Here is a 24,915-nt window from a genome sequence, read left to right as displayed (position 1 = left end):
CACTATAGAGACTCAGGCACACATCCTTGGTCCATCCTTATCTCTCCCAGCACTAACATCAAATAATACAGACCCCCAGTATAGTTACAAATACTTGGGCCACATTTTTAAGTGGTATATTGCAAGCATGATAATGTAACTTATGCTTGACTGATCAATTCCACAAAAACCTTCATGTCAGGTGTCACAAGAATCTACATTATTTACACTTGCAATATACCACTAGACATGACTTCAGAGCATCTCCACCGCGCGGGACTGTCTGAGGGACTAAATCCCCAACTCGCGCGACTGCGGCGCAGTTATAGTCCCCCGCCCAAAATCGTTTTCACACCGCAAGGTCCTAAAATTAGGACCTGGGTCTCGTGAAAGGCTGTACCCCCAATGAGTTTTGTCCCTTTTTTTCTTTGGCTAAAAGCCAAAGGACAGCAGAGCTGGCCGGGCCAGCTCCACTGGAGCTGGCGCGCTGGCTGGCGCTGGATGAGCTGGTATTGGTATGTATTGGATACATTACTGTATCCAATACAAATACATAGCGATACGTATCCGATACATACCAATATGTGTCCGATACATACCGATACGTATCAAATACATACCTGTACAGTGTACTGAAAATACATATCGATACGTATCCGATACATACCGATACGTATCCGGTACATACCGATACGTATCCGATACATACAAATACAATGTACTATACACCTTGCCACGTTTTTTTTAAAAAAAACTGCCCTAACCCCTAACCCCTAAAACCCGACCCCCAAAAACCCGCCCCCTAACCTGCCCCCTAACCTGCCCCCTAACCTGCCCCCTAACCTGCCCCCTAACCTGCCCCCTAACCCCCAAATGGGGCATGGGGGCAGTGGGAATTGAACCGGCAACCTTGCTGTAAGGAGGTTTGCAGCTGCGCTGCAAACCACTAGGCTAACAACCATTGGTTGCGATGCCCAGGTTTTGTGGCTAGGTTCCTATGAACTCAGCTCTGCCAGCCCGGCCAGCTCCAGCGCTCCTTCGGCTTTTAGCCAAAGAAAAATGCACATTTTCTTCGGCTAAAAGCCGAAGAATTATAGTGCCACAGGTGCCCCCAATTCCCCCTACTCAACAAACCGAACGTATAGCAAGCGAACGGAAACACAAAATCAGCATGGAGAACGAGGAGAACGGCCCAGGCGTACTTGACCCCGCTGTATTGCAGATATTAATCCGACAAAGGTAACTTGTGGCAAGGTTCAGAACCACTGTAAATGCAGCTCTTCAAGTCATTCCGATGCTGCTCGATGACAATGAAGATGAGGACGACATTTTCCCTTCGCATGGTGGATCAAAACCAGGTAAACTGCCCAACCGTCCCCGCGACTTTGAAGGAGCCTACCAGAGACTCTTTGGTCATTACTTTTGCCCGCGACCTTTCTACGACGAAGTAGTATTCCAACGACGTTTTTGTATGGGAAAGTCCCTCTTCTTGAAGATCGCCGACGCTGTTGAAAACTTCAATCCCTACTTTAAGCTCAGGGCCGACGCGTTGGGAAAACCTGGAGTCAGGCCCCTTGTCAAGATAACGGCAGCTTTGCGAATGCTTGCATACGGAGCCGCTGCCGACTGCAACGATGAATACTTACAGCTTTCGGAGTCCACGTCTCAAGAGTGTATGGACAGATTTTGCAACGATATCGTTGCTATCTACTCGGCGGAATATCTTCGACACCCAACAACTGCCGACTTGGAGCGACTCCTTTCCGAAGGTGCCAACCGAGGCTTCTCAGGCATGCTTGGATCGCTCGATTGTATGCACTGGGAGTGGAAGAACTGCCCATCCGGCTGGGCGGGAGCATTTCAAGGAAAAGAAAAGGTATTAACTTTCTTTTTCCTTATGGTCCCTCACCGACTGCTTTGATGGATTGGGTCCCTTTGAATGTAGGATTTGCATTCATGGTCTATACTACACATGCAATTGAATTGCCCTAGTATCATGGCAAATCTTTCCAGTGGAAATATAGTGCCATGAAGGCTTATCAGCTTCAAAGGGCCCCACAGCAAAGGTGGGGTAGATGTACCATGCTGACCTTGTACTATCATTTTCAGCGACCAACAGTCATTCTTGAGGCAGTCGCATCACAAGATATGTGGATCTGGCATGCCTACTTTGGCTTGCCAGGCTCACACAATGACATAAATGTACTCGACACTTCACCTTTATTCACAAATCTTTTAAACGGTCAGGCGCCGCGATGTGAATACACAATCAACGGACACGCCTACCTGCAAGGGTACTATCTAGCCGATGGAATCTATCCAGACTGGGCGACGTTTGTGAAGACCTTCTCGCAGCCCCGGGGAGCCGATCAGAAATACTTCGCAAAGCTGCAAGAAGCCCGACGCAAGGATGTCGAGCGTGCTTTTGGGGCACTTCAAAGTCGATTTGCGGTTGTTTCACGACCAGCCCGAGGCTGGAAGCATCACAACCTCACAAACATCATGAAGGCATGCATCATCCTCCACAACATGATTGTGGAGGATGAACGAGATACATATTTGAGCTATGCCTTCAACAAGAACCCTGCTGGTGCCATCATCACCGAGGTGGAAATCTCAAGAGATGGCTCATCTATTTCTTTTTCTGATTTCATTGACAACTATCATTCAATGAAAAACTCTAGCACTCATTTTCAGCTCCGCAGTGATCTTGTAAAACATCAATGGGAGATCAAAGGTCGACTTGACAAAGAAGAACCTTGACTCTTATTCAAAATTTATAGCTTTTACTTTCTCTTATTTTTGCTTTTACTTTCTCTTATTTTTGCTTTTACTTTCTCTTATTTTTGCTTTTACTTTCTCTTTTCGCTTTTAATTTCTCTTATTTTTGCTTTTACTTTATCTTATTTTCTCTTTCCTAAAAACTTCGCAATCAAAACAACCACAGATTGTGTGATTTAAAATTGAGTGAGCAATTGAGAACAACCTGAGATCTATTTCAATCACATCAAACTAAAAAGGTAGATAGAGAAGTGAAACAGGGAGAAACAAGATCTAAGTTTGTCTTGAGCTTGTTTTGTTCCGGAGCGATTGGAGAATCTCTTTTCTCTTGAGCTTGTAATATTCTTGTTGCTCGCTGTCGAGGTCGTCAAGATTTTTATTCATGATGGTAAGCTCGGCAGCAGTCTCTCCGTTTTGTGCGATGCGTTTGAGAGAAAGTGAATCGTTGCTGATGATGTCATTGAATCGCTCGGATTCAGAAGCAATTTTAGTTTGAGCGCATGCGACATCGGCTTTCCATTCTTGGTCTTTTGCGGCGATTTGGTTGAGTAACTTTGCTTTTTTTTTTCCGACTGGTCGCTCAAGTATCGAGGCATCAGTACCAGTACCATCAAACTCGGAGACTGCATCGGATGGTGCGGGAGTAGATTCAGGTACATTTGACGGAGGATGTTCACTAGTTGGACTTGCAGCTCTCTTTCTCTTAGAAATCTTGGCCTTCTTTTCGTTATCGCGACAGTAATTATTCCACTTCGGGCTTTTGACAAGTAGATTGTAGCAGCGTAAGTGTTTGAAGTGTGTAAGCTGGTCCTCGGTGTAAAGTCGGAGAGCTCGGTTTAGCTGGTCCTCAACAGACGCACCACTCTGGTTGAACTGTTCAACCTGGTGAACACAACCATGGAATTTGTTGATCGATGGCTGAACGTTGTTACTCCATTGCTTTTTCAAGCTGGCGACCGGTGTGGTGCTCCATTCCAAACCATAAGTAGTATTTTATTGCTTTTCTTTACATACATTCATCATTACATTTCCCATTTCCCCCCATAACCCTTCACAAATACTTCATTATTATTGCATATTCAGATTCTACGCCAAATTTTACCTATAGTCACTCATACATAGTACCCCCTTATATTCAATGGTTCAATAGTTATAGAGGATATAAGACTTACAGAAACCCTACAGTCTTCATTAGTTACAATACTCATTTCATTAGTAACCTACTTGAATCATTACAGTACATTCCTTTTACATAGTTATTCTCACATACTAAACCCTTTACATACATTGCTCATCATGTACTATGCCTATTGTACACCTTACATCATTGGATCTGTGCTTACCTCTTTCAGTAGTGCTCATCATCACAAGTTGTTACTATGTTTTCATCACTCTTCCCCATTAGTACATTCTTTTATTCCCATAACCAGCATTCCCCTTTCAGCATTGCTCATCATTACATACTGTTACTATTTTCACATCACTCTTCCCCATTTGTACATTCCTTTATTCCCATAGCCAGAATGCCTCCACTGTCTGTGCTCATCCCTCCTTACTATAAGAACTGTCTTCCCCCCCTCACTTGTACCCTATGCAGAGAACTAGATGCAGAATTTATAGATAATTTTAGATACAGAAATTATAAGTGCCCATTCTCATCAACCCCTTGCCATTAAACCTTGCCATTGCATTCCCCACTCTCATCACTCCTCCAACTCTCTTACCCTCAGTAGTCAGTAGTCAGCTCATAGTACTAGCTCCTAAGATCAAGTAGAAATCAGCCACACCTTTTCTTCTTTTTCTTAGTGTTACTCTCATCCCCTCAGCATTAGTCAGGAAGGCAGCCTCATCAGCACCCTTGCATAGCTTACATTAGTACTAGTGTTGCTATCCATTTCCCTTCCAAGCTCTATTCTCCCCCTTGAGTAGTTCCACACCGGTCGGATCGGATTTGGTATTGCTTTGTGATACACAATCGAAACTCGTTCCCAGAAAGTGGTTCCGTCTTGATCGGTTCCAACAGAGGGATCTTCGGATACCTGAACCCAGGCTTGACATAGCTCGTAGTCCTCGGGTTCGGTATAGCTAGGACCTTTCTTCTTTTCCTCTCCCTGCGCGGCTTGGCTCTTGTTGGGGGTGAGATTTGGATCGATATCCTCTGAGTGTAGGTAGCAAAAAGTCCCAGTACTTGTTTAGTTTTTTTGACAAACAATTTTGAACAAGCAGAAAAGAAAAGAAAAAACATACCGTTGTTGTTGGAAGCAATATTGTTATCAGTTTGGACTTCCTCATCATCTTCATTGCCGGGGGTGATGTTGCTGGGTTGTTTTTTTCTTCTTGGCATTGCAGGCGAGTGGACAGGTGAGCTGGATTGGTGATATACGTGGAGGTGTGGGGTGGGGATATCGGGGGTTGTGTATTGAAGGCAGTGGAGTATCACAAGAAGTTTTTATGTGTGATATGTGGTACAGGGGGACTATCTGAGGAGCTATACGGTCTCAAAGCTGGGACTGGTATAGGGCCCGGGAGGGTTTTTCTCAGTTTGGAAACCCGTTTAGGGCCTCCGGTGGAGGGACTAAACCGGGTTTGGGTAGCTAAATTTGGTTTAGTCCCCCGATTTAGGGCCCGCGGTGGAGATGCTCTTAGGCCTAGGTGATATAATCACTGATCCAAGTTTCTTAAATCCACACAAACGTGGAAACGTAGATCTAAGTTTTGGTGTATTTCTAATTTAAAAAGAACACAACAGAAGAGCACACAATTTAGACAATACACACAGCAGTTTAAAATATCCCCAAAGACCCAAAGGCCCTATGGATGACCTTCCAGCTGTGCCAGAGCAAAAAGCAAAAAAGGGCCGGTTGTGAAAAACTCTGTGAAAGAGCTGTCAAGGAGGGGCCTAATCAAGCAAGTAGGGGGCTTCCAGGGAGAGGGGCAGAAGAAACCAGATCCCCTGGTGGGAAAATAGACACCAACCCCCTCCCTCCTTAAATATTCAAGCTCAGCCCATCCATAAGCAATGAGTTGTGACTCTAGCGGCATTTGGCACCATGGCCACTGTGTCCTTGCCAACAACACACCACCCAGTTCCACCGAACCCAAATGTTACCCTTGCATCAAACTTATACCAGACACTATGATGATATTGTCTCACTATCCTGGTCAAAACTCACAAAAGTGGATGTGAGGGGCATATAACCACTTGGAACTGTGCTCATGGATTTGGTTCACTTTATTTTGCTTCTTCCTATTATTGCACATTTAACCTCCAATTTGCAGCGGCGAAGCCGCCTTGGCCTCTAGTTAATTCAATAACAAACAAACCACCTCAAGCCCAGATTCCATTTTTTTTGGAAAGGAAAGCCATTCATTTCTTCAATTTTGGCCCCGTTTGGAGCCAATATAATCCAGGCGATATGTGTTTTTTTTTTGCGTGACATCCTATGTGACATCTGATCAGGTCCTCCAAACCTTGATCAGATTTCACAAAATTCTAGATTATATTGTGCAATTATATTGGCTCTAAACAGGGCCTTTGTCATCAAATTGAATATATTAGGCCATATTCAGCACCGTAATAGCAATGTTACACTTCAAAAGTGATATATTTGTATTATGGTGCTGATGATCTGGCTGAATGAATGGAATCTGTTTTAAACATTGAAGAGAAAAAACTTAAAGTTAGGTTTCCCGCAGAAACAATTGGATTCTTGCTGCATGCATAAATCAACTTTCAAAACCATAACTGTATCTGTTTCATTGTTGTTTGAAGGAAACCATGATCCACAGTGGCACAGTGCAAAGTTCAAACAGATAAATATGTCTTGTCCACTCAAACATGTATCACAGACTGCCTCTGTCAGTGACTTGCAGTGCTTCAACAAGGCAAAAAGCATTTGTCATGCCAGTGAAACTTGTAGCTAGAAATGTACAACACCGCACTGGGGGATTAACCAAGTAGATGCACCGTTCGGGCTTCTGTCTGGTGAGTTAAGACAAGTAAGGTTTGAGCAATATGACGCGAGTCGGAAAGGAAAGGATAAGGGTAGGTCAGCACTTGCAGTCATTTATATATGAGGCTCGAAATGGGCAGCGGCCGCCCCCTCTTCTCCCCCAAATACCCTTTCAATATGCATATTTCAGGCTTAACTATAGTTTTAAACTTTATTCTAGGCATTGCTTTTTCGAGTCACATCTCATCAAACTCTTCTTCCAGGCTTGCCCGTCGAGATCATGACCATGGTCACCCTCCCTTCTCCAATGTTTACATCATGAAAGATAAGCTGGACTATTCAAAAGGTGGATTGGTGGTCTATTACCCAAATGGTTCTGTTGCCTACATATTTAATAAATCTGTCCACGATGTTCGCCACGGAATTTCAACGGTGGAGTTGAAAGACCCACATAAGCAGCCTTTGCTGACCCTCAACTCGGTAATTATTCTCCCCTTCAGTTGGAAACCAAAACTCAGACTTAGCCATCTCAAAGTTTAAGACATTTATTTTTCTTTATAGCAAGACGATACCTGCTTTAGCAAGACGCACTACGTGGAGTCCGAAGGTTCCCCATCACACCACAGGTTCGAAATTGATCCTCGTGGCGTAAAGACTGATCGCTGGAGTTTTCGCTATATCACACCGGAGGGGGAGGAAATCACCTACCGCTATGAGAGAAACTTTTTAAACAAAGGAGGTAAATAAGTTCTGTTTGAAAATCCAATTTTGAATTGGTTATGCTACTCTAATTACACGGTGATTGGACGTTTCACTTCATTGTAGGACATATTTATGAGTCTCGGAAAGGTGGGGATGAACTTTATGTAGGCGTGCTGGAAGGTAAGTATTTTAATTACGCACGTCAATAGGAATATGTAGATCAGCTGGACTAAAATTTATGGCGTCTAAAAAAAACAGATCAACTCCGTTGGGAAAGCTGGTTTGAGCCTGGGCCCGAAGGGGCAAAAACCTTCACCCTGTCTTGTACCTCAACCGCACCCCAGGTACGTATTCATCTCAGATGAACCAGTCATATCATGCAAGTTTAATTGAAATACTTTCTGATTTTACTTCAATTGTCTTCATAAAAGATTGAATTTGCGACTTTGATGGCCTTAGTTTTAACCCGAGTCGATGCTTGCAAGCTTTGAGTTCAAACCCTCTTCCAAAGAATCATTTACCGATAACTTTTCTCGCAAACAAATGTCTAAAAATTCACACTGAATAAAGATCATGCCAATTTTGCTTCAATTTAGCTTCACTAAAAAACTGCTATCTTGATTTTGGGGATGAGGACCTAGGTTGGAAATTCATTTTTTAAGAATCAACTGCATGAATTTACTATTGTTTGGAACGGGGAATTCTTCCTAGATCACATGGCAATTAACAATATGCTGAGATAAAATGACATTGAATGCAGTATTTTTCAGCTTGCTTCATGAAATCATTCCAAAGATGGCTTACACCTAAGTGACAAGCAAGACTGGGTCTAGAGACAGCAGGCACGAGGCAATGGTGAGTGAGGATGATGTGGAAGGATGAGGAAAGAGTCCTTCCACACCTGCTGCCTCAGGTAAACTAGCTCCAAGCTGTGACATCTGAGTGAAACGTAGGGAAAATGTATGTAGCACACACGACAAAGAGAAAGAAAGATGGAAGAGACAAAACTGTAATCTTAACACTAAGAACTACTCAATGGCTGGTACTGACTGGTCATCAAGGGTGATGTGTATACACATCACCCAGAGAGTTTTGCTCTTGATGACCGGCCAGTACGGGCCATCAAGAGTTTAGTGTTTTTGTCTCAATGGCCGGTGTACTGACAGGCCATCAAGGGGTATGTGTATCACCTCTTGATGGCCGGTCAGTAGCGGCCATCAAGAGTATAAATGGTGCTTTACTCTTGCTGGCTGGTACTGACCAGCCATCAAGAGGGTGTAGGGTGTTCCTCTTGATGGCAGGTACAGACGGGCCATCAAGGGAGCTAGGTGTGTATGTCCCCTCAATGACTGGTTAGCACCGGCCATCAAGGGAGTCGTGCTCTCTTGCACCTGCCACTGAGAATGGCAGGTGACGAAATCCACAACAGGTGACAACACACCCGGGGTGCGAGTTTGAATTTGACTTTGGATTTTGTCAGCGCAACAAAATCTGGTTTACGTCAGCCGTTTGCTGGCAGTGTGGGTTACATGATGTAAGACTCCTCAGAGAATGCACTCTGATAATAAGATGTGCGTCAAGGTGATTAGCTCAAGTGCGCCCTGGTATTGGTCCAAACTTGGTGAGGAAAGAGTGGAACCGGTACCGGATGACTTGAACTAGACTAGGTACAAATGGGCGCAGCTGCAGTAGAGTATGTATGTACAATGGGAAGTACATGCATAAAGATGAATAAACTTGGGATTTGCTAAGTTTACCACATTGGCTCTACCCCGGCCTCCAACACATGACATGTAATTATCATTGTAGACACATGGACAATTGTCTCAGTGGCTGACAGATTCTCCTTTGTTGCACTTGAGCATTCTTTTTTCTTTTTTTTACAAACAAATTGATGATGTTAGAGGAATTATGAGTAGAAAGAACTGTAGAAAAGATGATAAAGGTACAGAAAGCTGTAGTTAAGACATAGTGTTTGCAGCAGAGCCGGTCTACACTAACACAAATGTTGACATAGCTGAGCCACTCTAACTCAACACAAGTCCCCCCTGCTCCCTGTGGCTTGCATATTATCCCCCAATTTCATAGGGGAGCAGAAAGTACCATTTGGCTGGAAGCTTTTTTAACTATTCAATAGCTTCACCCCCAGCCCCTCTATAGTCCCGAAAACTAGGACGGCTTGGGAGTGGAGACGCACCAGGTGAGTTCAGCAGAGCGTGGCGGTGGCGACCGATCTGTCTGTATTCAAAGGATTAAAGGTGTCATGTTAGTAGGGCGAACGGGGGGAGGAGAGAGAAAAAGAAATACGGGAAGGTATAGACTTCCACTCCCGAGAAGTAGCGGACACTCACCAGCTGAGCTCAGCAGGGTGTGGCGGTGGCTACCGAGCTGTCTGGATTCAAAGGATTAAGTGTGGATCATTAGTAGGGGGAAGAGCGGGGAGAGGAGAGAGCAAAAGAAGAGGGAGGGTGATAGACTTCCACTCCCAAGAAGTAATTATAATAATTGGGCAGCGCAGCAAGGGTTGCTAGGCTGTGCTACATCACTTTCCAGTGGTGTTTTGGGCTAAAAGCAGCATAAATACATAGCAGCACCAACAGTCCATTGGAGGACTTCCCTTCGATTTACACGGCCGTGTAAAGTCAGATCTGGCACTTGTAAAGCCAGATCTGACTCACCTTGTAATTTTTAGCTTTAGAAGCTTTTCCGCAGGCTTGAGATGCCAGAATACCTGCCAGATTTACAGCCCTCTAGATACCCGGTATAGACCGGCCATCAAGAGGATTCAACCCTCTCGATGCCCGGTATAGACCGGCCATCGAGAGTACGCAACCCTCTAGATGCCCGGTCGAGACCGGTCATCGACAGTACACAACCTCTCGATGGCCGGTATAGACCGGTCATCGATCACTCGATGACCGGCCTGTACCTCGAGAGGACACATCCCTCTCGATGGCCGGTACAGACCGGTCATCGAGAGTACAGACCCCTCTCGATGCCCGGTACGGACCGGTCATTGAGAGGGTACAGTGTCCTCTCGATGCCCGGTACAGATGTGTCCCCTCTACCAGTCATCGAGAGGACACATGCCTCTTGATGACCGGTGGGTAGGACATCAAGAGGACACAACGCCGCTCATCGAGAGGACTCAAGCCTCTCGATGGCCGGTACAGATGTACCCCCTCGATGACCGGTCTGTGCCGGCCATCGAGAAGTTTGTGTCCTCTCGATGACCGGCACAGATCTACCAGAGGGTGGTGCCCTCTCTCTCGATGGCCGGTCTGTACCGGCCATCGAGAGGGATGTGTCCTCTCGAGGTACAGGCCGGTCATCGAGTGGGCTATGTCCTCGCGATGACCGGTCTATACCGGCCATCGAGAGGGTTGTGTACTCTCGATGGCCGGTCTCGACCGGGCATCTAGGGGGTTGCGTTATCTCGATGGCCGGTCTATACCGGGCATCAAGGTTGCGTACTCTCGATGGCCGGTATAGACCGGGTATCGAGAGGGTTGAATCCTCTCGATGACCGGTACAGACCGGGCATCAAGGTTGCGTACTCTCGATGGCCGGTCTGTACCGGGCATCGAGAGGGTTGAGTCCCCTCGACGATCGGTCTGTACCGGGCATCGAGAGGGTTGTGTACTCTGGATGGCCGGTACAGACCAGCTATCGGGAGGGTTGTGTACTCTCGATGACCGGTCTGTACCGGCCATCGAGAGGGATGTTCTGGTTTGATCTAGCCGCTGAAAAGTGCGTGTAAAACCAGGGTGTAAAAATCTGGCTTTACAAGTGCCAAATCTGACTTTACACGGCCGTGTAAATCGAAGGGAAGTCCTCCATTAACGCTTTATTGGGGCAGATTGTGCAACATTGGCCAAATAGTACAACCTGGCGGAGCAACCCACTCGAGTTGTTGCTTGGCTCAACAGCTCACCCCACGCACAGGGCGTGATCAAGGCCATTCACGGAAGCAGACAAGGAGCAGCGTGAAAAGATGAACTTGTAGCTAGATAATTAGGCCAGCATGCCAAATGTTGAAATACATGATCTACAAAGGAGACCAAGCCATAGTGAACGCGAAGGAACATGTAACGATAATAAGTTATTACAGTGGTGGTCTTCAAATTTATGTAGGTATGTGGATACGAGAAAAAAAAGGGGAGACCACGGAGAGAGTATACAACAATCGCCATTTAGATATGCAAAAAAAAGCAAACAAAAACAAATTAAAGGGGCAAAACTGGGTAAAAAGACAGCCAATGGAATGGGGACAGAAAAGGAGAAAAGAGGAGGGAATGGAGTATCGGTTGATGATTGACTTTTTTAATCAGAACCTAATGATGTAACTAGATTTTTTTTGGTAGGTTATTGCGTTGATTCGGAAGACCCAACCGCCGACCGATGACCAAGACGAAGAGTGTAACAACAAAAAGAAGAGAGTTAATGACTGGTTAATTCCACTTTCAATAATAACCAAAATGAATCGGCCAGAAAAAAGATGCTAGCAAGGGAACAAAATAAAGGAGGGAGAATAAGAAACAAGGGAGTGATCTTTTCCGTTCTGGGTTACAAAATTGGAATATGGACAATCAAACAAAAGGGAACAAATATTGCTCCCGAAACGGATGAGGGCTATCCCTATAAAACGACAAAACGACATAATTCAAAAACAACAGCAGCGTATTGGAAAAAACGACACTAGCAATTGTTTCGCTGAAGACAACTGAGCTGTAGCGATATGTGAAGGCAGAGGAAAAAAACCTTAGGTAGTAAAATGATGGCTTCGTAAACTCACAAGAGCATATTGATTGATCATCCGATCGCGCTGTTGTTTGACCCAACTTTGAGGTCTAAGCTGGCCGCCGAAGCCCAGGTTATTCGAGTGGCTGGACGATCCACGCGGCCCCGAGCCTGCGCCGTTCTTGCCCAGGTGCTGGTTACCCGACCCGACCCGGTAGCCAACCCCGGACGACGTCTGTCGACCCAGCCCGCTTGGATTTGAGTGCTCGTTGCGATTTAACGCTATCGTCTCACGCATCTTCTGCTGACCTAAGTTGTGCCATGCCGAGACCATCAACCGCAATTCTTTTGCGTACCGTGTCTCCATCTCATGATATTGATTCTGTTGTTTTTGCCAACACAAATGACGATCAACTCCTGAACGATTTTCATAAATCACAAGGAGAACGTGGGCAAACCCTCAGCCTGTCAATAAGATCTTTAGAGGAACTTAGTTCAGCTTGATACGTCTGCACGGTTTCGTCATAATTGCTAGTCTGGTGATTTAAACGTAGAAATCGAGGAAATACCATCAATATTCAAGCAAGTCTGCAAGATGACGAAATGAAGACAAAATACGTTACCAGAGAGGAAATGTCAACCGGGGATTCTTTGTATAGTTTATCCTGACTCATGATGAATAATTTCGCCTTGTCTAATTTAGCTTTAAGCATCCGGCATTCGTCGTCCTTCTCTTTGTAAAGTTGTTCAGTTACGCCCAACTTTGTCCTAGCCTCCTCGGAGAGCTCGTTCGTCTTCGGACTTTTCACTTGTCCGCCACTGAGCTCTCGTTCACGGACTAGCAGCCTCTCGCGTTGGTCGATCGAATCCGATTGGAGGTTGATTTTCTCAAGTAAGAGGGATTGGATCTGTTCGGTTTTCATCGCCAGTTGGTCCCGGAGATTTCCTTGTTCTTTCTTGAGTCGATCGAGTTCATCCATCAAGGCGATCTTCTCCGTCGAAACTGAATCCCTCAGTGAACTGAGCATTTCCAGCTGATCTTTCCCGATTAGATTGAGGTCTGACTTGGTCAGAGTAAGCTCGTGATTGACTTGCTCGTACGAGACCGTTAGCTCAATGTGTTCAGCTTTCAGCTTCTCCAGTTCCTCCGTTGTCTCATTAAGCCTCTGTCTCAGTGCTATCGACGCCTCTGCTCCTTCACCATTCATTGATTTGCCACTTCGGATCTCTTCTAGTTGATTTGTCAGGACGAGTGTTTCTCTGTATTGCTTTAAATAATCGTCCTCGTACTTGCGCTTCATCCGGTTGGCGTCTTCTAATAGATTTTCAAGAACGAGGTACCTAGATTTCTTTCCGGTTCCATTTCCGCCATCGTCATCTTCATCTTGAGCGCTCCTGAGGATTTTGATTTCGCGTTGTAGTTTCCTGAGTTCAAGTTTGAGACTGGTCATCGTTCGCCCTTCGATCGCATCATTCAGCTCACCGCCGATTCCTTCGATGATCCCAGTTTCCTCATCAACGTGTCGATCGAAACTTGCGTCGAAGGCGGTCGTCGATGTATCACCCTCTTCACCCTCCTCAGTTTCTGTGGTTTTCTTTCGTCGTCGCGTATGTGTGATCGGGGTCACCTCTTCAAGCTCCTTCACCCTCTCTTCATATAATGCAAGTTCTTCACCTTCTCGATCGCGTTCTTCTTCGGCCTTTTGTAACTTGAGCGTAGTAGCGTCTAATTCATACTGTAATCGGTCGTTTTCCCGTTTTTGAGAAGAAAGTTCGGATTCTAACGTGGCAATCTTGGATTTGTATTGCTCCATCAGCGGTTTAAAAGCCACTACTTTGTGATATTCATCTTCTAATGCCGTATGCCGATCGAGTAAATCTGAGTTTTGTTCTTCCAAGGTCTGTGGTCGGTCGAGATCACATTAGATAATTATTTTATGATCATTCATGTTTATCAAAGACCAAGTGACAAACCTTCATCTGCCTGCGAAGATCCGCAGACTCGTCCAGTTTTTTTTTGTATTTCTCAATCACGTTTTCCAGCTTCCGGGCACGTTCCATCTCATGTCGAACCTCATCAAGCTGATCTCTCAATCCACGGTTAACCTCTTCCACGTCCCCAAGCTCATCCAACCTCTTCCGCATGTCCTCCATCGTCCGGGCGTTTTTCTCATTGGTCTCTTCGGCGAGATCCAGCTTGACACCTAGATTGGTAAGCTCGGCTTTTGATTGTTCGAGTTCGCCCCGAAGAAGATATTCCTGTCGATTGTGTGAGTTTCGGTGGGGATGATCCGAGTTGGAACCATCATCATCTGAGGCCGGCTCGAAATCATGTTCGCGGCGACGGTGGTTGGAGGTCCGTTCGAGTTCAAGGTTCCGTAATTCTTCCTGTGAGGCTTTCAAATCCTGTTCAGTCATGAACAGCTTGTGATTGGTGTCCTGGTTGGTTTGGTGTAGCAGTCTCATTTCAGATTGAAGGTCTCTGTGTTCTACCTCGAGGGCACGAAGGCGTTCTAACAGGGTCGAGTCTTCTTCTCGGCTTGAAAAAACAACACGATTTAGGCAGTCAATGGAATACTACGCAATATTGGCTTGTGAATATCGGGCGACTAGGCCATTATTACCGAAAGAAAAAATAAGAAAACCCAAGAGCGTACTAGTTAGAGTTGGAGGACCTAGGTCTAGTTAGTGTATCTTCGAGTGAGCGCACATCTTCGCCTTCACCCGATAGACCGACATCTCTATGAGGACTTCTGTTCATTTCGAGGGTGATGAGTTGACTGCTGACGGCTTCAATGCCAACCATCAGCGCTGTTTGTGCCCAAGTGGGTAATGCCTGTATTTTGGGAACGTGCGCGTCTGGCTGGACCAATGTCGCCAGCCTATCCGAACAGCGCAATAAAGTCAGTTGTTGAATGCCTTCCTGGGCGGGTTTTTGGAGGTACGGCACAAAAATTGCTAACGTTAGAATGATCATACACAATGAGATACTCTCGGTTACATCTCCATCCCTTGCAACTTTCTGTAGGTTTGGATTTTTGACGTTTCTGGTTGATTTTCTGACTTCCTCTCTGGAGCATTAAAATCAAAATCGAATATAAGTATTGCTGATGTCTGATTATTCACTTAAGCTATTGGTGAGAGCATGGTAGTGTGACTACGTACTCGAAATAACGGACGATTAGTTTATACATCTTTTTGAATGAGGTGAATCGGAGCACCCAGGCTTCCGACAGGGCTTCACTGATAGACGACGGTCTGGGAGCTCGAAAGAAAGCCGAATCACTAAGTATGTTAACGATATCAAATGGAGCGTTAGCAATTTCCCAATCGAATCACAAGTGACCCCAGCAAAGATCGGTTGGAATTCATCAGCAGGATTAGTATAAACTGACAGACTGGAGAGTAGTTGCCACAGTATTTCACCATCGCTGATCTGACTCAATCGATCGAATGATCTCGGCTGCTCGGATGAAGAATCGGTTTGAAAGTAAGGCAGATCGAGTGATTTGAGCCATAGTATCAGTGCCAGGTCGGGTGATTGAGGATTCGAGCTCATGTTGTGGTTCGCTGATGCTGAATGTTGATGATAGCCAGGTTATTTGGTGTGCCACATCCGTTGGTGCCGGGATGGCTTGAAGCAGTTGAGCAGGTTCTCTTGTTGTCCGCTCGGGATTTCTGGGATCCGGTTGAACAGCCGGGGCCCCTAGACTCAGGAGGGGCGCGTCTCCGAAGGAGAGGCTTAGTTAAGCTCGGAGGGGCTTGGCCTCCCAGTCTATGTTCTCATGACATCATCCTTTGACCAAATCTGCAATCAAATCATCAAATGACTTCCACGTAAAAGATGTTAGACATACATCCAGCAATTGGCACAACTCAAAAAAAACGGCGCTCAATCCTACTTGAGCTGACTCTACGGAATCTTTGGATTTGTTTTTCCTTTTGAGGCCACATATAAACCTTTTTTGAACCATATTCCATTTGGACAAACAGTGGCAATCCCACCCTTTTTTTTGCTTTTCACCACTATGACCCATTCCTGCTGGAAAGATAAGTGTTCTTACTCAACATTACATCAGAGGGCATTGTCGTTTTGCCTCCTGCCTCTTGGACAAATCCCTGCAGTTCCATTTCTTTTTCTCCACCTGTGCCACACTAGTTGACATAAGGAGGACCACGTGTCAACCAAACCCTCTCCTGATATTTTGCTCATCTTCAGAGTGTCCCGGTGTATTGATATAAGAGGACTTGGTGCATCTGGTACAAGTTTTGTCAAGCAGATCAATTTGATTTTGAAAATTGTCCAAACATGAGTTGTATCCAGTCAGTGCCAGCCGGTATAGGAGAGGCTGACAATAGGATAAAAAAACACTTTAAAGTCAATTAAGCCTTCACAAACAAACAAAAAACTTTGGAGCCCATTTTAAGGCCGGGAACAAATTTTACAAATTTGTTAAGCTATCCAAGGTAGGACTTCCCGTTGGCTCAGAGTCAAATGCTTCATCTAGAGGGACAGGCTAAACTTTACTGGCTGGTGAAAATTGATTGATATTGAGTTTTCACCAGAAAACAAGGTTTAGAGGCCTCCTTGAAATCAAGCCTTTTAGAAAACGGGAAGTCCTCCAATTTGGGTGCTCCTTGGCAATCAGAATTTTTTTTGCATTTTTTGAAAAGTTGTTCACAAAGGCCTTTATAAAATGGGCTTTAAAGTTTTCTTAAAATTCTATTGTGAACCCCCCTAATGTAAATTTTTCTTGTGTGACACCTGATTTAAATCCACCAAAAATTCATCAGGTGTCACAAGAATCTTGCAATACCCCTGCCAAACGTGGCCTAGTGAGAGCTTCTCCACCGCAGGTGCTAAACCAAGTTGCTAAATCAAACATAGCACCCCAAACTCACTTTAACAACACCACTGGCCAAAGCCTGGCTTGATATCCCAGCTGGGTATCCAACACCATCCAAGTTCAACCACAATGCCACAAAGGAACAATAAGATCAAAGAAGGTGCCTTGAACAAATGGAAACAGGCTCTCAAAGACAAAAAGAAGGCCCAGGTTAAGTCTAAAAGGCAATTCATTGCTCTAGACAGCGATGCCAAGTCATCCTGATTAGTAAAAACTTGTTTAACTGGTTAATTTAGTAAAATTAGTCAAAATAAATATATATTACTTAGGCCCCATTTGGAGCCAATGTAATTGCACTATATAATCTGGAATTTTGTGACCTCTGATCAAGTTTTGGCGGACCTGATCAGATGTCACATAGGATGTCAGGCAAAAAAACTCATATATTGCCCAGATTATATTGGCTCCAAACGGGGCCTTAGTTATTATGTGTCAGTTGTATTTATGAAACTTAGGGTAAAAAACCCGTCAGAAATAAGGGTTTTTGCCCTAGTACTATAACTGTACTGAAATAAAACACTGGCAATAATGTGCCAAACTTGTTACATGGTATGTAGCCACTACAAGGGTTTAAACACTCTTATGTAAGAGGAAGATATTTGTAATTAATAAGGTTTACTTATTAAGAACAGGGATATATAAGGTTTTTGACGTAGAAATAGCTGGTAAGCGCTTAAACTGATTGGCTGCGCGTCAGAGGCGGAGGTCTTACAGCAACTATTTATAAAGATATAACTGTAATAAATGCTTATAAGGGATATTGGCAACTTAGAGTTAAGATCTAGTGGATTTCGTGCCAGGAGGGCAGAAATAAGGGAAGTGGTGGCTTTAATAAGCCAGAGGAGAATTTTCACAAGTTAACTTACAGGTTACTGGGTGGTGAAATGTCTGGGGGGACAATTCCAGTGGCTCAATTACCTCCTTAAATACTGGAGAGGTCTTTGAAGGCGCTGAAATGTTCCAATTGGTTTTGGCTATGGGTAAATGTCAAGGGTAGACATGTAATCTGCCTTGGTTATGGGTATTTTATTTGTACAATATAACACAACTTCCCTTACTCCCACACGTGACATTTGTATAACCAATTGTCATGTGAAATAGCTTAATATGAAGTGTAATATCAATTTGTACTAAGTGTTACTCTCACCCGTGGATCCTGTTTCACGGGGGAAAGGAATTTTACTAATTAATATAATTTTATGTATTTTAATTTATGTAAATATTTTTTATGTAGTTTTCCTGCTCTTTGGAGCGCTTTATGGCTATATGTACATATATGAAAAAATGTGAGAAGGAGTAGGAATGAGGGGTTACTTCGAGTGGGTTACCCCCCTTAATCTAACACGAGGATTCTGAATATTCAATAATATTTCAGGATTTGTAAGTGGTTTGCTAGTTTTTGCAGACTTTAGGATACTTGTTGTATCTCTAAGGCTGAAATTATGCAACAGGATCAATATGTTATGAAAAAAATCACCAAGTACCGCCGGTACACCCGCAGCACCCACCAGCAGGTGCCGGGTACGGGTACGGTGCATATTATTTAAAAAAAACAGCGGTGGGGTCCCCGGGTCCAACAGCAGATTCTCTAGTTTGAATTTCACCAGAAACATCTTCATTTTACAGTCTCTACAGGTTATGGGCCCAGAGCTACCTGAGTGCTACTAGCTTAAAATAGAGACTTGATGAAGTTGTGAATGCTTACTTGCAAGAGCACAAAAAACCCTAAATGCCTACATCTAGATCACAGGTTCAAGACCTACACTCATGATATTTCCTGGGTCTCATTCCCACTCTCCCTTGGGTTCAATCCCCACTTCCCATCAAGCAAGGTATGGGCGACAAATCTCTTCACTGGGCTAGGGCGCTGGCGGTGGCAGAGAGGAGACAAGGGTCTTGAGGAGTCTGATACCAAAATTGGGGATTGTATTTCAATATCCTAGCTCAGGATAGACATTCAGGAGGGTCAGGGTCTCTACTATATACATTCCGATATGAAAGAAAAGAGAAGGAGAAGAAAGGAAGAAAGAGCTCACCTATCTCAGGAGAGACAGTCAGAAGTCTTGCGGTCTCTACTGAGCTAGGAAGAGGAGGGGAAAATGGGACTATATGAAGTCAAAGATAGTCCTTGTGAGAGGCTGGTAAAAACCGCGGTGCACACTTTGTGGGGGTTTTACACAAGGGCAACAACTCAAGCGCTGCGCTACACGCAGTGGGAGCTGTCGACCTAGACCCTTTTTTTGGGTACGGCTTTTTTGGGAGTTGTTGACCCAAAATAATTTTATTTTGGGAGTTGTCCCTACAAATCTTTATTAATATTTTTAATATTTTTTTCTCGGAGGGTTTGGGAGTTGTTCGCCCAAAACAAGTGCCCCCTGCGTTAATTTGGGAGTCAGCCGCGGGGGCCACGGAGACCCCCAGGGAGTCGTGACAACTCCCCTTTGAACCCTCCACCCATCACACACACACACACACCACAACCGCCACACCAACCGCCCGATCACCGTCCACCCGTCCACCCCAACCGCCCAATTGATCAAACAAAATGATTAACCCAGCCGCCCCCACCGCCTTCCAGGACCAGGACTCCCTGGCCCCTGTCGCCGCCATCGAGCACGCCGAGCCCCCTATCGCCGCCGTCGAGCACAACGAGCCCCCTGTCGCCGCCATCGAGTACGCCAAGGCCCCAGTGCCTGGCAAGCACACCAAGCCCCCAGTGGCTGGCGAGCATGCCAAGGAAACCCCAGCCGCAGGGCCAGGTAAGCCCCCTCCCATCCAAAATGGAGGCACTGAGCCCCCAACACCCTTGTTGCTGCCCTTGATCCAGCTGCTGATCAAGCCGCCGCCAAAGGCCCCGCAAACGGGTCTGGCATCGACACCGACTCCCTTGCAATTGCGGCCCAGGAGGTAGCCCCAGAGTCCCTCGCAGGCATTGGGTCCCACACAGCCACCGACTCCCCAGGACCGGCCATTCTAGACCCCCAAGGAGCCGTCCTAGCCAGCGGTGTTCAAGGTCTAGCCCCTGCCTACGCTGCCGACTCCCGTGAACCTGTTTATGTGGTGCTCCATTCCAAACCAGAAGTAGTATTTTGTTATCTTCTTTTACATATATTCATCATTACACTGCCTATTACCCCACACACCCTCACAAAAACCTCATTATTATTGCATATTCAGATTCTACGCCTCATTTCACCTATAGTCACTCATACATAGTACCCCTTTATCTTCAATGGTTCAATAGTTATAGAGGATATAAGACTTACAGAAACCTTACAGTCTTCATTAGTTACAATACTCATTTCATTAGTAACTTAGTTGAATGATTACATAACATTCTTTTCACAGGTATTTACTCACATACTAAACTCTTTACATACATTGCTCATTATGTACTATGCCTATTGTACACATTACATCATTTGATCTGTGCTTACCCTTTTCAGTAGTGCTCATCATTACAAGCTGTTACTATTTTCATATCACTCTTCCCCATTTGTACAACCTTCATTCCCATAGCCAGAACTCCTCATTTTCTGTGCTCATCCTTCCTTCATATAAGAACTGTTCTTTCCCCCCTCACTTGTACCTTATGGGAGATCTTTATGCAGAATTCTAGATACAGAAATTATAGTAGAAATTACTCATCACCCATTGATATCAGTGCAGTTGCTCCTGAACCCATTGCTATTGAACCTTTGCCATTGCATTCCCCTCTCCCATCACTGCTCCAACCCTCACACCCTCAGTAGTCAGTAGTCAGCTCATAGTACTAGTTCCTAAGATCAATTAGAAATCAGCCACACTTTTTCTTCTTTTTCTTAGTGTTACTCTCATCCCCTCAGCATTAGTCAGGAAGGCAGCCTCATCAGCACCCTTGCATAGCTTACATTAGTACCACTGTTGCTATCCATTTCCCTTCCAAGCTCTATTCTCCCCTTTGAGTAGTTCCACATCGACTCCCAACCTCCTGCAGCCGCCAACCCCCAACCTCCCGCAGCGGCCAACTCCCAACCTCCCGCAGCCGCCAACTCCCATTTCACCGCCAACTCCCAGGCCATTGCCGCCGTTGAAGCCTGCATTCAGACCACTGAAGCCCTTCAAGACGTCACCCTAGACCCCCTCCTCCTTCAAATTACTCAAGAAATCACCAAAAAAAACTAGAAAACCAAATCCATGAAGAAAATGAGGAAGAACTTGAAGATTATAGCTTAGATAGTCCAGACGAGAAGAAGACGCTTGAGGAATATGTAGAGCTAGCTAGAGAAGAGAAAACCATTGAAGATTGTATAGTAATGTTAGAATTAGATGAAGATAATACTAACAATGATCCAAACTCTGAAACTGTTCCAACTGAAAAAAACCCAGAAGAAATCGAAAAAATTCTTGAGAAAATTGCTGAAGAGAGAACTGAGAAGGAGCTCAAAGAAATGGAACTTGAGAATGATAATCAACCGGATGTTGATGACTCAGTAAATGAAGAAGGAGAAAGGACGATCTACGACAACATTCCTGCACCGCCGGCTGGAATTTACGACAACATTGAATTGGTTAAGGAAGCCATCCAAGAATTTGCTTGCGCGCATGGCTATGGGATATTGGTCAAACACTCTGTTCCTGGAAAGAGTGTCCATTTTAAATGTGTCAGGTCTGTTATTTCCCACTTCTTTTTCATTCTTCTGTTACTATTGGAATCCACCATACTGACATTACATCCACATTGAAATGATACAGAGGAGGTGATCCTGCGAAAAACAAACGTTAAGGTGATACTTGTGAAAATATATCATCTTGATTGATTGGCTGTCCATTCACCGCGGCTGTATACAACCAGAAGAAGAAGGGCCACTGGAAATTCACAGTCTCCAACTTGACTCATAATCACCGCCCCACCGCCGCCGTTGCCCACACTGTTCACCGTAAGCTCAGCAACACTCTCTACAAAGAAATGAAAAGACTTGGCAAGGCCGGATTGCAACCGGCACAAATACTTGAATGCCTCAAGAAGCTGCACCCTGACGAGACAATCTTGGCCACAATTGATACAATTTACTTGGCACAAAAGCGGGCTGCGCAAGAGATGTTGCAAGGAATCAGTCCCATCATTCACCTGAATGAAATTCTGGCTGGAACCAATTTCACAACAATGACAAAGGTTGACAAATCTGGCGAGCTCAAAGGTCTTTTTTTCTGTCATTCCCTCTCTGTTAAGCTTCTCCATCAGTACCATGCAATCCTTTTCCTTGACTGTACGTACAAGACGAATAAGTATTGGATGCCTCTCCTCCACATCACTGATGTCACTGGAGCCAACAAGTCTTTCAGTTTGGCATTCTGCTTCCTTGCCAAAGAGACACAAGATTATTACGACTGGGCCCTCAAATCCCTCCTGACAGTTTTCACCTCCAACAAGATTCCCCTTCCTGCTGTTGTTCTGACCAACCAAGAAGAAGCTCTCATCTCCTCTCTCCAGTCCAATTTTCTGGATTGGACCCACATGCTTTGCACTTGGCACATACAGAAGAACTTGGTCTCCAATGGCGTGAAACACATCAAGAACAAGGCAAAGGAGTTCAAATTGCTTCAACACTGGAGCAACTTAATCAAGATGACTAGTCCAGGCGATTTCCGTTCAAGCTTCAGTTGGTTTTGCGCAAAATACGGCAAAGGTTTTGGAGATTATATGATTGAGAAATGGCTTCCAGTGTGTGAAAAGTATGCTAACGCTTGGACAAAGGATATACCTCATTTCAACCATTGGACAATGTCTCGAATTGAATCATCACATGCTTTCATTAAATCTTATCTCCTGGGCCCCAACAATTCTTTTGCCGCCGTCATCAATTTAATCACAAATGCGCTTGAAGCTCAATCCCACAAAGTCTCCGCGGTGCATCACAAGGAGAACATTAGAAGCCTTCAATCAATAGGGAAGATTTTCTTTCTCTGTCACAGCTGGATCACCCACTTTGCTCTCCAGAAGGCGCAGAATCATCTGAAAGCAAGTGTTAACCTGGAGAATTGGCACAGGTGCAACGGGTGTTACGAAAACCGGATGGGAATTCCTTGTAAGCATACACTCCGGCAGTGCGCAATGGATGGCGAGAAGATACTCCCCAAGGATTTTCATATCCAGATGAAGGTAAGATCTGGTGTTTTTTTTATCTTTTTGTCATGTGGGGGGGCCTTGGATGGCTGGTTTTTGTGGACGACTCCTGTTTTTGCTATGACAACTCCTGTTTTTCCGTGGACGACTCCCATTTTTCTCGAACGACTCCCGTTTACCCCCGCGCGCCCCAGGGACAGGAACAACTCCCATTTTCTGTCTGTGTGGCATGCCAATTAGGATAACAACTCCCAAATCACCCAGCCGCGGAGCCTTGATTGGAAGAACAACTCCCACCAACTCCCATTCGTCCGGCCATTGCCACCGCCCCTCTGCCACCCCTCCCTCCAATTTTTAACCTCCCCTGCACCATTCCCTCACTAACTGGATTCTTTTCATTCCCCCCAGGATCTTCATGCACTTGACACCAACACTGATCTCACCCAAATAGAGCAAGTCAACCGGATCCGCAAAAGGCTCCTGTAGATGAATCCCGCGCAGATGGCGGCCAAGTTACAGGCTATCAACAGCCTATTGGAAGGCTCTGGAACCGTCGTGACGATCCAGGAACCAACACAAGCTCAGGCCACCCGTGGACGTCCAAAAGGTGCGCCAAACAAACCAAAATCTACAAAAAGGGACCCCTCTGCCTTCAAACACGTTGAAAATAAAAGGAATAATGAAGAAGGAGTGATGATGAAGTCGAAGCTAGCGGAAACCAGAAAAGCGGAGAAGGAAGAAATGAAACAAATGAAGAAAGAAGAGAAGGAGCAACAAAAAAGGAAGAAAGAAGAAGGAACCAGCGCCCAAGAAGAGGAAACTCCCGGCCCAAAAGTCAAAGAGCTCCAAGAATGTCACTCTGTCTCATTCTCTGTCGGCGTCTCCATCACCATCACCCTCCTCACCTGCGCTTCCTCCTCCTCCGCCGCCGCCGAAAGCCCAAGTCCCGACAAAGCGCTTCAAACTGGTCCGCGTCGCGCCTAAGAAGCCAGATCCACCTTCCCCTTCCCCTCCTGTGAAATCAGCCTTGTCTGCCGCCGCCCCTCCGCTGCAACATCCGTCCCGCACCGCTGGGAAGATGCGAGCTCCGCCTTCCCCTTCCCCTCCTGTGCAATCAACCTCGTCTGCCCCCGCTGTGAGAACTCCTTTGGGACGGGTGGCAGTTCTGTGAGGGGGAGATAACAAATATGATATTTGCAGTTAAGCAATATTTATGTTACGGGTGGTTTGAAGGACCTGCCCCTCTATTGTACTACACAAGGATTCTGACAACAAAATTTATTTATTGTTGTGGCAAAACCTTGATAGAGATCACTATGTGTAGTAGTCTCTATCAGACTTAAGTCAAACAATGCAGATGATGTGCAATGACACAAGCTATTTAAGAACCTGATTATGATCACAGGTGTTGGGTGAGTGGATGTTTGAGATCACACTGTTAAATGAATGAGTGACTGGTTGGTTGGTGGCTGCTATTCACATGCTGAATTCAAATGAGGGGGGAGGAAGGGCTCCTTATATAGTCTATCTACAAGGCGGCCAACTTGTGGTTCTAGCCCTAAGTCTAATTGAATATGCATACAAATATGGCCAACTTGTGGTTCTAGCCCTAACTCTAATTGAATATGCACAAAAAATATGACCCAGTTGTGGTTGGCTCTAATACCATATTATGTACTACCAATGTACTACTATACTATGTACTTATGTTGGATGAAAATCATTTAACCAAAATAACTTTTGACTG

General features: G+C 45.2%; 2 protein-coding genes across 2 annotated transcripts; one reads left to right on the top strand and one right to left on the bottom strand.

The window, feature by feature from the left end:
* Window positions 1-6,775: 6,775 nt before the first annotated feature.
* On the top strand, window positions 6,776-7,906 carry PtA15_16A18 (uncharacterized protein; the record flags this gene model as incomplete). The annotated part of the gene is made up of 6 exons (XM_053163855.1): window positions 6,776-6,809; window positions 6,934-7,193; window positions 7,275-7,452; window positions 7,539-7,595; window positions 7,674-7,759; window positions 7,847-7,906. 6 exons carry the CDS (start codon window positions 6,776-6,778, stop codon window positions 7,904-7,906), a joined length of 675 nt encoding a protein of 224 aa, XP_053027668.1.
* Window positions 7,907-12,177: 4,271 nt separating this feature from the next.
* PtA15_16A17 (uncharacterized protein) lies at window positions 12,178-15,714 on the bottom strand (the record flags this gene model as incomplete). The annotated part of the gene is made up of 8 exons (XM_053163844.1): window positions 12,178-12,537; window positions 12,614-12,691; window positions 12,779-14,056; window positions 14,130-14,694; window positions 14,813-15,037; window positions 15,119-15,226; window positions 15,321-15,440; window positions 15,551-15,714. 8 exons carry the CDS (start codon window positions 15,712-15,714, stop codon window positions 12,178-12,180), a joined length of 2,898 nt encoding a protein of 965 aa, XP_053027667.1.
* Window positions 15,715-24,915: the final 9,201 nt, after the last annotated feature.

The sequence above is a fragment of the Puccinia triticina genome, chromosome 16A (genome assembly GCF_026914185.1).
Source record: "Puccinia triticina chromosome 16A, complete sequence".
Lineage (NCBI taxonomy): Eukaryota > Fungi > Basidiomycota > Pucciniomycetes > Pucciniales > Pucciniaceae > Puccinia > Puccinia triticina.
Note: the sequence above shows the minus strand (reverse complement) of the source record. Positions and strands in the feature narration are given on the sequence as shown.